General features: G+C 53.9%; 2 protein-coding genes across 7 annotated transcripts; one reads left to right on the top strand and one right to left on the bottom strand.

Annotated features, from left to right (window-relative positions):
* The first annotated feature begins 373 nt into the window (after window positions 1-373).
* On the top strand, window positions 374-4,125 carry RNASEH2C (ribonuclease H2 subunit C). Of its 3 annotated transcripts, XR_009052614.1 has the most exons (5): window positions 374-747; window positions 937-1,118; window positions 1,199-1,318; window positions 1,581-1,806; window positions 3,579-4,125. XR_009052614.1 is itself a non-coding variant. In XM_057726825.1 (4 exons), exons 1-4 carry the CDS (start codon window positions 576-578, stop codon window positions 1,608-1,610), a joined length of 504 nt encoding a protein of 167 aa, XP_057582808.1. In that variant the 5' UTR covers window positions 374-575; the 3' UTR covers window positions 1,611-2,176. The 3 variants fall into 3 exon arrangements, 2 of the variants coding, with proteins under 2 accessions (XP_057582808.1, XP_057582809.1); XM_057726825.1 differs by lacking the exon at window positions 3,579-4,125 and having other exon boundaries at window positions 1,581-2,176; XM_057726826.1 differs by lacking the exon at window positions 3,579-4,125 and having other exon boundaries at window positions 422-747; window positions 1,645-2,176.
* KAT5 (lysine acetyltransferase 5) lies at window positions 2,233-9,363 on the bottom strand. Of its 4 annotated transcripts, XM_057726822.1 has the most exons (14): window positions 9,207-9,363; window positions 9,041-9,107; window positions 8,647-8,715; window positions 8,424-8,560; window positions 7,978-8,133; window positions 7,814-7,888; window positions 7,630-7,704; window positions 7,036-7,284; window positions 6,866-6,955; window positions 4,941-5,081; window positions 4,766-4,859; window positions 2,714-2,873; window positions 2,498-2,579; window positions 2,233-2,404 (listed from the first exon to the last, which is right to left on the bottom strand). In XM_057726822.1, exons 1-14 carry the CDS (start codon window positions 9,216-9,218, stop codon window positions 2,270-2,272), a joined length of 1,542 nt encoding a protein of 513 aa, XP_057582805.1. In that variant the 5' UTR covers window positions 9,219-9,363; the 3' UTR covers window positions 2,233-2,269. The 4 variants fall into 4 exon arrangements, with proteins under 4 accessions (XP_057582805.1, XP_057582807.1, XP_057582804.1 ...); XM_057726824.1 differs by lacking the exon at window positions 7,978-8,133 and having other exon boundaries at window positions 9,207-9,359; XM_057726821.1 differs by having other exon boundaries at window positions 9,041-9,218.
* Window positions 9,364-13,956: the final 4,593 nt, after the last annotated feature.

Genomic DNA, 13,956 nt, shown 5'->3' with positions numbered 1-13,956 from the left:
CACACACACACACACACACACACCCCTCTACCAGTTAACATAAAAAGTGAACTCTTAGGGATTGTTTTAATTTTTTACAATAAAAATATATCATTGGCAGGGACTTCCCTGGTGGTGCAGTGGTTAAGAATCCACCTGCCAATGCACGGGACACGCTTCGAGCCCTGGTCCGGGAAGACCCCACATGCCGCGGAGCAACTAAGCTGGTGCACCACAACTACTGAGCCCACATGCTGCAACTACTGAAGCCCGCACGCCTAGAGCTCGAGCTTTGCAACAAGAGAAGCCACCGAAATGAGAGGACCGCGCACCACAACGAAGAGTAGCCCGCGCTCACCGCAACTCCGCAGCCAATAAATAAAAGCTAAATTAATTTTTTAAAAAAAGAATATACCATTGGGAAAAAAATTCAAGACTAGGGCGCGAACACAGGGCGCCGGGATTGCAGAGGAGCCTCAGAGGACTACGCTTCCCAGGAGGCTCTGCGCTGACTGCCCCGGCCTCCCGACAGGCTCCGCGCGCTTTCCGCGCCAGCTTTGGCCTCAGCCCGCGAGCGCGGGGGGTAGCGAAGAACAATGCAGAGCGGCGATGAGCAAGCCCTCGACAAGCGGCGCGTCCACCTGCGCCCTGTTACGCTGCGCGATCCGGTCCCCGTCTCGCTGCACCTTCTGCCCTGCGAGGTGCCGGTTAACCGGCCGGCCCCCGTGGGGCGCTTCTTCACCCCTGCCATCCGCCAGGGTCCCGACGGTGAGCGCGCTCGGCTGGACTACGGCTCCCGGCAGCCCCCGCGCCGGGGCCGCGCTCTCCTCCGCGAGGAGCGGCGCGAGGGCTCCCGGGGATCGTGGTCCACCGGAGGTGGCGGGAGGGCCGCTCCCGGGCTTGGTCCGCCAGGCCTGGATCAGACCCGCGCTGAGGCCCTGCGCCTACCTCCTCCAGGACTGGAAGCGTCGTTCCGGGGCCGCAGTCTCCGCGGCGAGGAGGTGGTGGTGCCGCCCGGCTTTGTGGGTTACGTGATGATAGAAGAGAAGGGAGAGGTGTCGCTGGGGAAGCAGGAAGATGACAGCGAGCAAGAGGAGCAGGAACCGGTGGAACCCCCGGAGGCGCTGGAGCGGGACTTCGTGAGCACGGAGGGATAGGGCTGCAAGGGAGCGCGGGTGGGAGCGGCGGCCCTGAGGCTGAGCTGGGGCCCCTTCTCCAGGACCGCTTTATTGAAGCCACAGGCGGCTTTAGCAGCTTCACCCTGTGGGGCCTAGAGACAGTCCCCGGTCCGGATGCCAAAGTGCGTGGGGCCCTAACCTGGCCCAGCCTCGCTGCAGCGGTGAGTAGATGGCTGGGTCCCCTCCCTCCCAGGTCCCATCCAACCACCCCCACCCCCGCCGCCCCTTAAGGGTTGTTTCCTGAGTTGTCCAGAATCTCTCCCGAGTGAATCTGGGGGATTCTGGGCTGGGGAGAACAACGGGGCAGACGGAGCCTGGGTCTCACTGGAGGATTAGCCTGCATAGGGGCAGCATGGCTTCCCCACCACTCCTCTCTGGTCTTCTAGAAGGGCTATGATTTTGAGCAGCTGGGTCTCTCCCCAGAGTATCTGGGCCACCCAGTCACTACGCTGAAGAAATCCAATAGTAGAGGTGATTCCTGTTGCAGATTCACGCACAGGTACCTGAGGACTGAGAACCAGAGCTTGAAACTGAAAGTCACTGATCCCTTCACCCCAATAAATCGCTTCTTCACTTTGGAGCCTGATTCCGTCACCCCAATAAAGGAGCTCTTCACAGAACCTGTCAGTTTGCCAGCACCTTGGAGCCCGTAAGCCAGCACCGCCCCTTCTCCCACAAGAACCTTTCATAGCTCTGACCTATAGAAACAATTTATTGCCAGGGGGCAATGGGGCGAGAGAGGCCAGAATTTTGCAGCCAGTACCCACCCCACCCCCAGCTCCTACTTTACAAAAGAAATTTGTACAGTCACCAGTCCTCTGTACAAGGCACCCCCACCCCCTCTCTCACTCTACACAGCTGCCTGGCTCCCTCTGGTCCCTGGTTCACAGCAGGCCTGGGCCTGCAGCCAGCTGACCTTGGAGTTGACCTGAGCCCTGAGCTCGCCTTGGTGCTAGGCACCACCTGGCCTTTCCCAGGCCTGTCCTCTCCTTGTAGAGCTGTCCTCAGCCCTGTCTCCCTTGGTGTGCCTCTTGGAGACTCCAGTGGGGGTGGGATGGGCTGTCAGCCCCAGTTCTGCTGGCTTTGCTGGCACTGCCACGGTCAGTGCCTGGTCACCACTTTCCCCTCTTGCTCCAGTCCTTGGGAGTGAAGTGCAGACACTTGGAGTCGATCCGAAGAAGCCGCTTGAGCATAGCCCGTTCATGCCCGTCCGCGATGTCCTCTGACAGTGTGAGGATATACTGGCCCTGGACAGGAGACGGGGCCAGGCAGGTCAGCCCACGGAGGGCCTGCACTCCGCACCCCTGCACACACCTGTCTCCCCCTGCCTGCCTCCCTACCTTGTAGTAGTTGATGAGGTTGAGGTACTGTAGAGTGGAGATGACGTCCTCCTTCTTGATGCTGGTAATTTCACTGATCTCACTGTGGGAGGGCAAAGATCAGGTCCCCTGGGGGCCTCCATCTCTGCCCCAGGCCCCCAGGAGCCCGAGAAGTGAGAAAGCCCAGGAACAAACAGGTCATGCCATGCACCCCCAGGCAGGCAGGGCCAGGCTCACTTGATGGTGATCTGCGGCCTCTCCCCGCTCTCTGACTTCAGCCCCATCAAGATCTCCAGAATGGTCTGGGACCAGTAGCTTCGGTAGGACAGGAGGCCAAGATCCGAGAGGGGCTTCTCAGGGGTCCCTGTTTTCCCTTCCACTTTGGAGAGTTCGTAGCCTAAAGCAGTGGAGCAGGAGGGGGAGTAAGCAATTACGGCGTTACTCGGCCATCGTTGAAGAAGGCGAGCTGCAGCGGCACATAGCGCAGCCCCCACCGCGGGCCTGCCATGCGGTAGCTCTGCGGCCTGGAGTATGTGGCTTGTCTGTTCTGTGCCTCCATTTCCTCGTAAAGGACAAGCGAGCATACTCTTCACCTGTGCGCTGAGAGCACTGAGAGGAGTGGCTACAATCAATCAGGAGCCAGTGAGGGCTTACAGGTGGGATGGGGGGAGTGCAGAGAAAATGGCTTGAGGAAAGAAAGTGCCTCCAATTTTCCTGTTGTAACAGACACCCTGTGCCTGGATATGTGAGGAGAGAAGTGGGGCAGACCCCACCTCTGGTCCAGGCCTGAGGATGCTTGGATTCTGTCAAATCAGTCCCCCAGCCATGACCTGAGAAGCATCAACTGCTCTAAGACCAGGCTGGCCTGACTGGACGGCTGGGAGGAAGCAAGGAGAGGGGTGCCAAAGCACTTCAGAGGGAGGCCATTCCTTAGCAGTAACTACCTCTCCAGTGACTCTTTCCCTCCCACTCTGACTGCTCTGGCCTCCTCTACCATGCTGACCACTGAGCACTGACAAGCAGTTCCGGTGAGACCCTCAGGCCCTACAAAACCCTGAACGGTTTCACATCTCTTGTACAGAGTCTTCCCTTTCCCCACCAGGGCCCTGAGATGTCTCCAGTACTTCTACAAGCCCTTCTTCACCCTCAGTCGTAACAAGCCTTGTGCTGGATTGTAGCCCTTTCTGTCCTCCCCTGATTCGTCTTTACTAGCCAGTGTGACCCTCTTGCCCAACTTCCTGTGGCCTCCACCAAGCAGCCGGTGGGGAGAGTAGAGAGGCTTGTGCTTTGGAGGAAGGACGCATGGAAGAGGAAAGGGGCACGCCTGAGTTCTTATGCAGCTTTGCTGGGAGTGCATGCAGAGTCCTGACAGATCCCCTGGAGGCCACGCTTGCCACCTCAGCTGCTGGAACTCCTAGCCCCTCCCAGTAAACACCCACCCACCCTCTGAAGCTGCCTGGAATGCTGCTTCTGGTGTCCTGCCTGCTCCTGCTGGGCACATCTCCTCGGTGGCCCTGCACACATCCCATTTCCACTGAGGTCCGAGCTCCAAGACTTAGACCGAGTTGAAGCATCCACCTGCTCTACCAGGCAGAGGGCTTCCTGAGGATGTGACCCCCATCTTGGCATCTCTCTACCAATAAAATGTCTCAAACAGACCATCACTGTGATCAAGTCAAGCCTCCAAGTCTTCACCACAGAGCTAAGGCTCCCTCGCAGGTCACAGCTTGGTTATCCCAAGGGTGCAGTGAGTGGAATGAGCGTAAGAGGCTGGGAAGCAGGAGGGGACCTTGGGGGCCAGTGAAGAGTTCATGTCTGATGAGGGGCAGAGGCCGGGTCCCCGTGAGTCACGTCTGATGTGGCATCTACTGTCTGTAAAGCTCAGGGGACAAGTGGGGAAGTGAACCACAGGTCCTTGCCCAGGAACGTGTATGACTGCACAGGACCAGAGAGTTGAGCAAGCGTGGCTCACTGGGCTCCTGCCCATGGTCCTGGGCAGGAACAGATGAGTCAGCTTTGGGAAAAGGTGAATGGTGCTTAGAACCTTGGCCAAGGAACTATGAAGGACTGAAAGCCTAGTCCAGACGAACAGGGCAGTCACCCCAGGATGGAGAGAGCCTTGGGAGAGTCCCATCTTTATTTCTGCTCAGTTCCCCTGGTGACTGGACTGCACAGCCAGGGCTGAGAACACAACAACCCGACATGTCTGTGTGCAGCATGTGTGTGTGTGGCACCGATGAGACCTGGGCCTCCCAGAACCCGCCCCCAGCTGGTAGCACGGGTACTCACTGAACTCAATCAGCAGCTTGCCGTAGCCCCGGCGCTGGTAGGGAGGCAGGGTCAGGATGCAGGCCACGTTGTAGTCTTCTGTGGATTCCTTTTCCTGGAAAAGAGGGGCAGGTGAGTGTGAGGGAAGGGACCTAGCTCAGGGCAGGACTGAAGAACAGCCTGGATGAGCACTCACCTTAGAGAAGTAGCCCACAATGTGGAAGCCCTTGCAGTCATATTCCGTCATGACGTAGAAGAGGAAAGGGTCTGTGTCGTAGTATAATGTCTTGTGGTCGAGGAAACACTTAGCCAGAAGACACAGGTTCTGGGAGTAACTCTGCAAAGGAAAAGGTCTGTCACCACCCTGGGTACCCCACCTTGAGCATGGCCATTGGGCCAGGGTCAGCCTGAAGCTTCTTTGTCCCCCAGGCTGATAGGTGATGAGCCTTCCTCCCTGGAGCCTGACCCAGTCCAGCAGTCAGACTATCCTGTGCACAAGCCCTTAGTCCCCAGGAGCCCACGTTCCAGCTCTGTGATGGTGTTCAGGTACCCGCCCCCCGGTGAGCTGAGCAGGTCTGCCACTGCTCCCCACACCCCCATCTAACTCTGGCCTGGGAGGCCTCCACTGCCCTCTGCCACAGTTACCAGTCAACAAACTGATGTGCCCCCACGAAGAAAGACTGACCAAGGCTTATGAGAAAAGCTCGGCCTGTGTGACAGTCGTAGGACTCTGGCTGTCAAAAAAAACACAACACTCTCCCACCCACAGTCACACCTCTTGAGAACTGATCTGCTCTTTTACAACAGTGATAAAAAATTCTGGAATTTGACAAAATAACAGCTTGAAGGGTTGCCCCAGCAAAACTATTAACCTTGCTACTTCTATTCTCCCAACTCTTGCATTTCAGACATGGCTTTTGAAGCAACTGCTGGGCACGGCCATTTCAATACCCAAGCCCACACTTAACACAGTTAATGGTGGTTAAAGAAGCATATTCCTCTCAAGTTCCCCCAGCACCCAAACCAGACCGCTCTTGCCAGTCAAGGTGACTGCCTCTCCCTCCCTGCCCTCCAGGCCCCAGGAGAGGAGGCATTTCACTCTTAAAGGTCCCTCCAGGTTGTGCCCTTTTTCCTCCCCACAGCCAGACCAAGGCAGGTTTGAAGCCCCAAACCTGTAATGTCCCCCCTTCCCAACTGACCTCAATCCCACCACCTGAGCTCTGTCCCCTGTCACAGAGCCTTGCCCCATCCTCTCTGCCCTCCAGCCAGAAGGATCGATCTTCGCCTTTCACACTGTCTCTGCACAGGCATACCTCGTTGTATTGCATTTCACAGATAAATTCTTTTTTTTTTTTTTTTTTTTTTTTACAAACTGAAGGTTTGCAGCAACCCTGCATTGAGTCTGTCGGCGCCATCTTTCCAACAGCATTTGCTCACTTCCTCTCTGTGTCACATTCTTGTAATTCTTGCAACAAATATTTCAAATGTTTTCATTATTATTATATTTGTTACAGTGATCAGTGATTCTCAATGTTGCCACTGCAATTGCTTTTTTTGACACAATGCTATTGCGCACGTAACTACAGCATAGCATAAATGTAACTCTTACATGCTCTGGGAAACCAAAAAATTTGGGTGACTGCTTTATTTCAATGTTTGCTTGATTGCAGTGGTCTGGAACTGAACCCGCAGTATCTCTGGGGTCAGCATCCATTCCTGCCCTTCAGAACTCACTGCCTGGGATTCCTGTACCCACCTTACACTTTGTGTCAAGGCTCAAAAGTTACGTCCTCGATGAAGTTTTGCTGACCACCTCTTCTGGGTCCTGATAACCCACACTCTGTTTCATGACACGTATCACACTAGGATCTAAGCAGCTATTAGTATGTCTGTTTTACCCTGTGAGCTCTCCGAGAGCAGAGATGCTGCCTAATTCCTGGTCACTTTGTACAATATCTCCCACCACCTCCACCACCTGCCCTCCAGCAGGAATGCCATAAATGGGGGGAACAGATCTGTCAGCCAGAATGGGCAGTGTTTTCCTGAGCTGGCAGAAGCTGCTCACTTGACGCCCCCAGACTCCTGGTGCCAAGGACTCCCTGCTGCCCCTCAGCCACTAACCTTGTTCTTACGTCCATCGATCTCAAAGAAGGAGATGGTGCCCTTTCGGTAAATCTCGTTGCCTGGAGGATGTCGCAGGTCACACTTAGTCTGAGGAAGAGAAGAGAATTAGGGGCGGGGGCGGGGAGGAGGGTGTTGCTAGGAGGGTGGCCTCCTGGGACCCCTCATACCAAGTGACGCTGCAGACACTTGAGACTTCGGCCATACTTGAGGCAGAACTCGCAGAGGTAGAGGACAGGCAGCGTGGTGAGCTCCTGTGGGTACGGGGAGAAGTACCATGGCTTGAGGCGGTGCCGGCCCAGCTCAATGCACTCGATGTTCTTCATGCGGGTGACGATGTCGTCGTGGCTCCGGTCAGACACCAGGCTCCCAGTCATGCGAGGAGCCGACGGTATTCCATCAGAGCTGTCCTGGGAGTCCTGCCCAGGGCCAGTGGAAGACACCAGGTTACAGAAAACAACTCAAGCAGGGCACTTTTCACAGCCCTTCCACAGGTTTCCTTGTTCAGACCTAACAGCAAACCTGCTGGGGGAGATACTATAATCCCCACTTTCCAGTAAAAGAAACCAAGACTTGGAAAATTCTCATTTGGAATGTGGAAATGATCACCCAATGCCTGATGCGAACCAGCTCTTCCTCACTCCTAACCCCACCAACACCATCTCTGCCCAGCAACCCTTGTTCATTTTTAAACTAGTCAGTAAACTCTCCACCCTGCCTATGTCCCCTCCTTCTCATCCAGCTTCCCTCTTCCTCAAACGTACCTCATCAGTGCCCAAGCAATTCGATTTTCGCTTCCGCCCTGGCTGAGCTGCCACTGCCCTACGGGCTGATCCATTCTGCAGATGAGATGGCAGGAACAGAAGGGGTGACTGTGAGATGAGCCCACAAGGGGCCACCAGAGGGCAGAAGAAGGGAAGGGAAGAAGAGGTGGTTCAGGGCACTCACCTGGGGAAAAACTGAGGCTGGGGCTGTCTCGCTGGGCACTGGAGTTGCTGGTGAAACCACCTCCACCTTCCGTTTCTGCAGAGAGAAACCAGGAAAGGTGGGTCAGAAGGTAGAGAAGGTGGGACCTGAGAGGAAAGCAAGGTCCCTGGAATTGCTGAGGGTACCGTTGAGCGGTGGTTGGGCTGCAGGCAGGAGCTGGAGGAGAGCGGCTGGTCGGGCTCGCCACCGGGAATGGCCTCCCGCTCCTTGGGCAGGTTGAAGCGGAGTGTGATCTGGACCGGGATTGGCAAGGTCTTCCCGCTGGCCTGGGCGGAGGCCGGCTGTAGAGATAGGTCCAGGGTCTTCCTCTGGGGCGGGGATGGTGGCGGGATTGGGAAGGGGAGTAGGGCCCCCTCAGCATGGAGTGATCAAACCCCACCCTCTGCCCTCTCAAGGACACAGGAACAGCCACTGAATTCTGGAAGCTACATCTGCGATTTGGCCGCCATCCTTTGCAAGCTGAAGCCAGGGTGGGAGGGCATGGCCTCCAGCCCATCCGGGAGCCACTGAGGCCAAGAGACTGAAAAGTAGGAGGCAGAACAGAAGAGGCGGAGGCAGGGGACCTACTCACCACCTCTCTCTCTGGAGAACCGGGGCGTGATCCAGGAAGTCCGTTCTTGGTGGGGGTCTTGGCCTCTTTCTTGGGGAACTGGATCTTCTTTAGGTCCAGCCGCTCGTGTGTCACCCATTCATCCAGGCGTTTGTTGACTGCAGCAGTGGGGATGGCTCAGGAAAGAGTGCCAGAGGTTGCCCCCCAACCCTGCAGCCGCACCTCATCCCGGCCCACAACTCACAGTCAATGTAATGAACGTAGAAAAGCTTCCGGCCACTGATGTCCTTCACGCTCAGAATCTCAGCCAGGGCTGTGGGAATAGTACAGAGAAGGGCCTTAGATGGGCCAGGCCATGAGGATCCACCTTCCTACGACCTGAACTCCACCAGCAGGCCCGATCCCTAAGCCCCAGCACTTGGAATCGCACGCTCAAGCCCCCGATAGTCACCAAGGGCCATCCCCTCTCCAAGCCCTGCCCGGTCCACCTAGAACGGCTGAAAGCCACGCCCCTCCTGAGTATCTGCGCCCCGCCCGATCCAGGATTCTAGAGGCCCCACCCCCTCCCCGGGGTTCGGTTAACTCCCCCCCGCCCCTCGCCCTCAGGTTCCTTAGCCCCGCCCCCCGACGTCACTCACGCCACTCATCTTCGTTGTCCTGGTTCCGCCGCAGCACGGGAAGGCGGCAGCCCTCGATTATCTCCCCCTGGGGAGACAGCGCGGCGCCAGGGTCGGCTACTGGGGGGCCTCGGGCTCTACCCACCTCCCCTGGCTCCCTCCGCCCCGCCCCGGGCACCGGACTCACCACCTCCGCCATCTTCCCTCCCTCCACTGCCACTTCCGGCCCCTCTGGGAGAGGTCACTTCCGGGATTGAACACGTTGTGGGCCCCGGCCTCCCCGAAGCGGCTTTAGGAGAGGATATTTGAGAGACACCGCCGCCCAGCTTGCTGACGGAGGCGGCCCGTTTGGCTGCCTGGGGAATGGGGTGTTTTAAGTCTCAGGCCAGGTCCTGGGTGGAATCCCCCCAACGTGCACAACGATTGGAGGAAAACTGAGTCCGTCACGTGACGCTCACTAGGTGCGACGCCAGTCACGTGGGACTGGTGTTTGTGCTTTGAGGGCGGTCGGGCTTGGGCGTCTCCTAGTGGCGTCAGGTTGCGTCGTGGGGCGTGAACTGCGCGTGCTCGGCCGGGGATTGGGGGGGCGGGTCTGGATAAATGGGCGGGGCTTGAAGGATTTAAAGCGTCGCCAAGTTGTGGACTTCATTCCTTAGAATTGGAGACTTCTGACAGATTTATAGGTTTGTTGTTTTGTGCATTAGGTTGCTAATTATAAGAGTAATACAACATTATTCATTTATACATTCAGCAAATGTTTAGTAATCTCCTACCATATGCCAGGCACAATTCTAGGAGCCTGGGATACCTCAGTGAGTAAGATAATCTCCTCCTCCTGGAGCTTGCGTTCTTGGAGGTTGGGAAGAAAAAAAGGGGGGTATAGATAATAAACAGTAAATATATTTTAGAAATAAAGGGACGGGCTTCCTAGGTGGCGCAGTGGTTAAGAATCCGCCTGCCAATGCAGAGGTCATGGGTTCGATCCCAGCTCCAGGAAGATCCCACATGCCGCGGAGCATCTAAGCCCGTGTGCCACAAAAAAAAAAAAAAAAAAAAAAGAAATAAAGGGACTTCCCTGGTTTTCCAGCAGTTAAGACTCTGCGCTTCCAATGCAGGGGGCCAGGGTTCGATCGCTGGTCAGGGAACTAGATCCCACATGCGGCAAGTAGAAGATCCTGTGTGCTTCAGCAAAGACCCAGTGCAGCCAAGAAAAAATATATATATATTTAAAGTAAATAGGGACTTCCCTGGTGGCGGAGTGGTTAAGAATCTGACTGCTAATGCAGGGGAGGTGGATTCAATGCCTGGTCTGGGAAGATCGCACATGCCTCGGAGCAGCTAAGCCCGTGAGCCACAGCCACTGAGCCTGGGTGCTGCAGCTACTGAAACACGTGCACCCAGAGCCCGTGCTCTGTAACAAGAGAAGCCGTTGTAATGAGAAGCCCACGTTCGGCAACAAAGAGTAGCCCCCGCTCTCTGCAACTAGAGAAACCCTGCAAGCAGCAACAAAGACCCAATGCAGCCAATAAATAAATTTTTAAAAATTAAAAAATAAAAAGTAAATAAATCATCTAGCCTTTTAAGGAGTGAGAAGTATTTTGGGAAACTGAAAACAAAACAAAAGAAAAAAACCACAAGGTGAAGGGAATGGGCAGGTAGGCATAGTGCTTTATGGAACCTAGCCACACTCATACATTGACATCTTGTGTATGACTCCTTGCACGTTCAAACTGAATAATTGTGCCTGAGATATGGCCCACAAAGCCTAAAATATTTACTGTCTGGCCATTTACAGAAAATGTTTGCCAACCCCTGCTTTGTAGACTATTGTGCTAACACAAAAATAGGTTCTTTCTGTGTGTGCTGTTATGTGACCAGCTTGTTCACTTAGTAACACATATGGAACACTCATTACTAAATAGTGTATAGCAATATTTTAATGGCTACATAGTGTTTTGTTGTTTACCTTATCTGCTGTAACCAATTTCCTGTTGTTGAATATTCAGGTTAGTTCCAATTTTCCTGTGTTACAAATAGTGCCAAAAAGAGCATCTTGATACTTACAACTTTTCACGTATTCACCCCAGCATGATTTGCACTGAGGACACAGTGGGAATGGCTATATCTGCATCTTAGAAGGATCTTCCTGGTGTGGTGTCCTTGGAGCGAAGGAGGTAAGACCAGACAGGACCAATTGGAAGGCTGTTGAAATCAGCCATTCACGGATAGCTGACAGTAAATGTTTATCCAGGGCCTGCCGTGTGTCCCAGTTAGCAGTGTTTCAGCCCCTGCCCCCTTGTCAAAGTCACCAGTGACCCCCACATTCTTCATCCAGTGGCCACTTCTCAGACCTTTTCTCAGTGGCATTTGGCATGGCTGGTTAATTCCTAGCTTGAAATGCTCTTGTCCTGGCTTCCAGGATACCAGGCCCTCCTGGTTTCCTTCAAACTTCCCTAGCTGCTCCTTATTTCCTTTACCAGTTGCTGCTCTTGTCCGTGACCTCTAAACCTTCACAGCCCCCCTGTTCAGTAGTGGACTTCATCTCTGTAGCCACAATCACTCCCTTCATTATGCCCTAGAAGCTCATGGCTTTAAATATCATTCATGTGCTGAGATTTCTCAAAGTTATATCTTCAGCCCAGATCTCTCCCCCCTGAATTCAACTCTCACTGCTCACTCGGCATCTGCATTTGGATGTCTAGAGGGCATGTCCAAAACCAAATTCCTGGTCTGCCTTCCCAGCCTGCTCCTCCCACCTTCTTTCTTCTTTCCCCTGTCACTGATGACTTCCTTCATCCACTTTCTCAGACAAAAAAACCATGAAGTCATCTGACCTTTCTGGTCCTCTCACTTCAGCTGTCAGCTATGCTCTAGGCTCTACCGCTGCTCTCTCACCCACCTCAAACGCTGCATTCTAGCCACACTCCCCCCCCAACCGCCCCGCCCCGGTGTGTCTAGGACGTAGCAGGCGTAATCCTCCCTCTGGTCCCATGTTGTGTCCTTCCTGCAACATTTTCTCTGCATTTATCCACTTGGCTTACTCCCTCCCCTCATTCAAGTCTTTGCTCAAATGCCACGTTCCTCATGAGGCCACTCTGACCTCTCAAGTTAAGTCTGCCCATGTCCTACCACCTCATCTCCCCCCTCCTCTGCTTCATTTTCCTGCATAGCATTTGTCCCCAGCTGTCAAATCATGCATTTTCCTTATTCACTTGTTACTGTCTTTCCCTCACTAGAATGTGAGATCCATGAATGCAGTATTTGTGTTGTTTTTCCAGTGCTATTTTCCCAGCTTCCATAGTGCTGACTCATGGCAGGCGTTTGGCTAAAACCTGTGAAGTGCATGAAGCACGGGGTCGCACTGGGTAGCCAGAGATGGGAACTGACATCTGCTGCGGAGAGTGATCCGTTTTGTAAGATGAGGGAAACCTAGGGCTCAGAGGAGACAGCTCCAGGTAGGGGTCCAGGCAGGGGTCTCAGAGCATCTGATAACTGACCTGCAGTTTAGAAGGTGAGTAGGTGTTGGCTGGAGAAAGGGTTTGGTGCCATTTCATGTAGTGAGGACAAACTCACTGCAACAGCAACAACGAAGAGAGGAAAGACGGAGAAAAGAAACAGTTGGTGATGGGACTTCCATGGTGGTCCAGTGGTTAAGACTTTAAGCTTCCACTGCAGGGGGCATGGGTTCGATCCCTGATCTGGGAACTAAGATCCTTTATGCTTCTCGGTGCAGCCAAAAATAAAGAAAGAAAGAAACAGTTAGTGAACAGGGTATCAGTATCAATTGAGCACCTACTGTGTGCCACACCCTGTAGGAGCAACTGGAGCGAGAACAGATGAGGCCCCCACTGTAATGGGTCAGACATGAACAGTTAACAGCACAAAGCAAAAATAGTCCCTTCGGACAGTGATGAGTACTGTGATGATAAGACACTGTGATCTGGCCAAGAGTGTGGAGCTGGTCAGCTTGGGCCTCTCTAAAGGCTGTCACTCAGAGTTCCTACCACAGAGCGTCACACAGTGCCCGTCGCCAGCTACTTCCAGAGGGAATATCTCCATCCCTGTGGCCCAAAGGCAGCAGGGCTTCTGGATGGTTTCACCTGGAGACTCAACAGAGTCACCAACGATGCAGGTTCTGTCTTCCCAGTCTGGCTTCCTCAGGGCTACTTGCCTCCTACGTTAAGGTGGACTCCTCTTATCATTGCAGGACAGCTGCCCATGGCTCTAGAGCCTACATGTGTCCAAGGCCATGTCTAAGGAGAAAAGCACTTCCCCGGCTATGGAAGGGAAGTCCTGGGATTCCCTCGGATTGAACCATCTTAGGGCATTTGCCTCTGCCCCAGCCAATCCCTCTGCCAGGGGAATTCTACTGGTTTAGACAAACCAGGGCCCACCAGTGGGAGTGGGGTGCAGTTCAGTGTATACCAGGAAAGAGAATCCAGTGTTGGGGGTGGGGGTGGGGATGGGGGGAGTGATGATCCAGGAATCAGAGAGCTGGCAGGGCCCAATCCCAGCCTTTTATGGCACTTTTACAAGAAAGTCAGGTTTTGCTTTAAGTGCAGTGGGGAGTCAGTGGGGAATCTGGAGCAAGAAAATAATGTATTGAACGGACAAAGAAGATGTGGTACATATATACAATGGAATATTACTCAGCCATTAAAGAAGAATGAATAATACCATTTGCAGCAACATGGGTGGACTTAGAGATTGTCATACTGAGTGAAGCAAGTCAGACAGAGAAAGAGAAATATGTTATCACTTATATGCAGAATCTAAAAAGAAACAATACAAATGAACTTATTTGCAAAACAGAAACAGACTCACAGGCTTAGAGAATAAATTTATGGTTACCAGAGGGGAAGGGAGGGGGAGGGATAATTAGGGAGTTTGGAATTGAAGTGTACACACTGCTATATTTAAAATGGATAACCAACAAG

The sequence above is a fragment of the Hippopotamus amphibius genome, chromosome 3, assembly GCF_030028045.1.
Source record: "Hippopotamus amphibius kiboko isolate mHipAmp2 chromosome 3, mHipAmp2.hap2, whole genome shotgun sequence".
In the NCBI taxonomy this organism is placed as follows: Eukaryota; Metazoa; Chordata; class Mammalia; order Artiodactyla; family Hippopotamidae; genus Hippopotamus; species Hippopotamus amphibius.
The sequence above is the reverse complement of the archived record's forward strand: the minus strand, read 5'-3'. Positions and strand labels throughout refer to the sequence as shown.

Coding starts and splice junctions, on each gene's coding strand:
- KAT5 (XM_057726821.1), bottom strand. CDS start 9,218: ATGGCGGAGGTGGTGAGTCCGGTGCCCGGGGCGGGGCGGAGGGAGCCA. Junction 8,561..8,646: donor CTACGTTCATTACATTGACT/GTGAGTTGTGGG, acceptor CCACTGCTGCAG/TCAACAAACGCCTGGATGAA. Junction 7,285..7,629: donor ATTGCTTGGGCACTGATGAG/GTACGTTTGAGG, acceptor GGCCCTGGGCAG/GACTCCCAGGACAGCTCTGA.
- RNASEH2C (XM_057726825.1), top strand. CDS start 576: ATGCAGAGCGGCGATGAGCAAGCCCTCGACAAGCGGCGCGTCCACCTG. Junction 748..936: donor CATCCGCCAGGGTCCCGACG/GTGAGCGCGCTC, acceptor TACCTCCTCCAG/GACTGGAAGCGTCGTTCCGG. Junction 1,319..1,580: donor GGCCCAGCCTCGCTGCAGCG/GTGAGTAGATGG, acceptor GTCTCTCCCCAG/AGTATCTGGGCCACCCAGTC.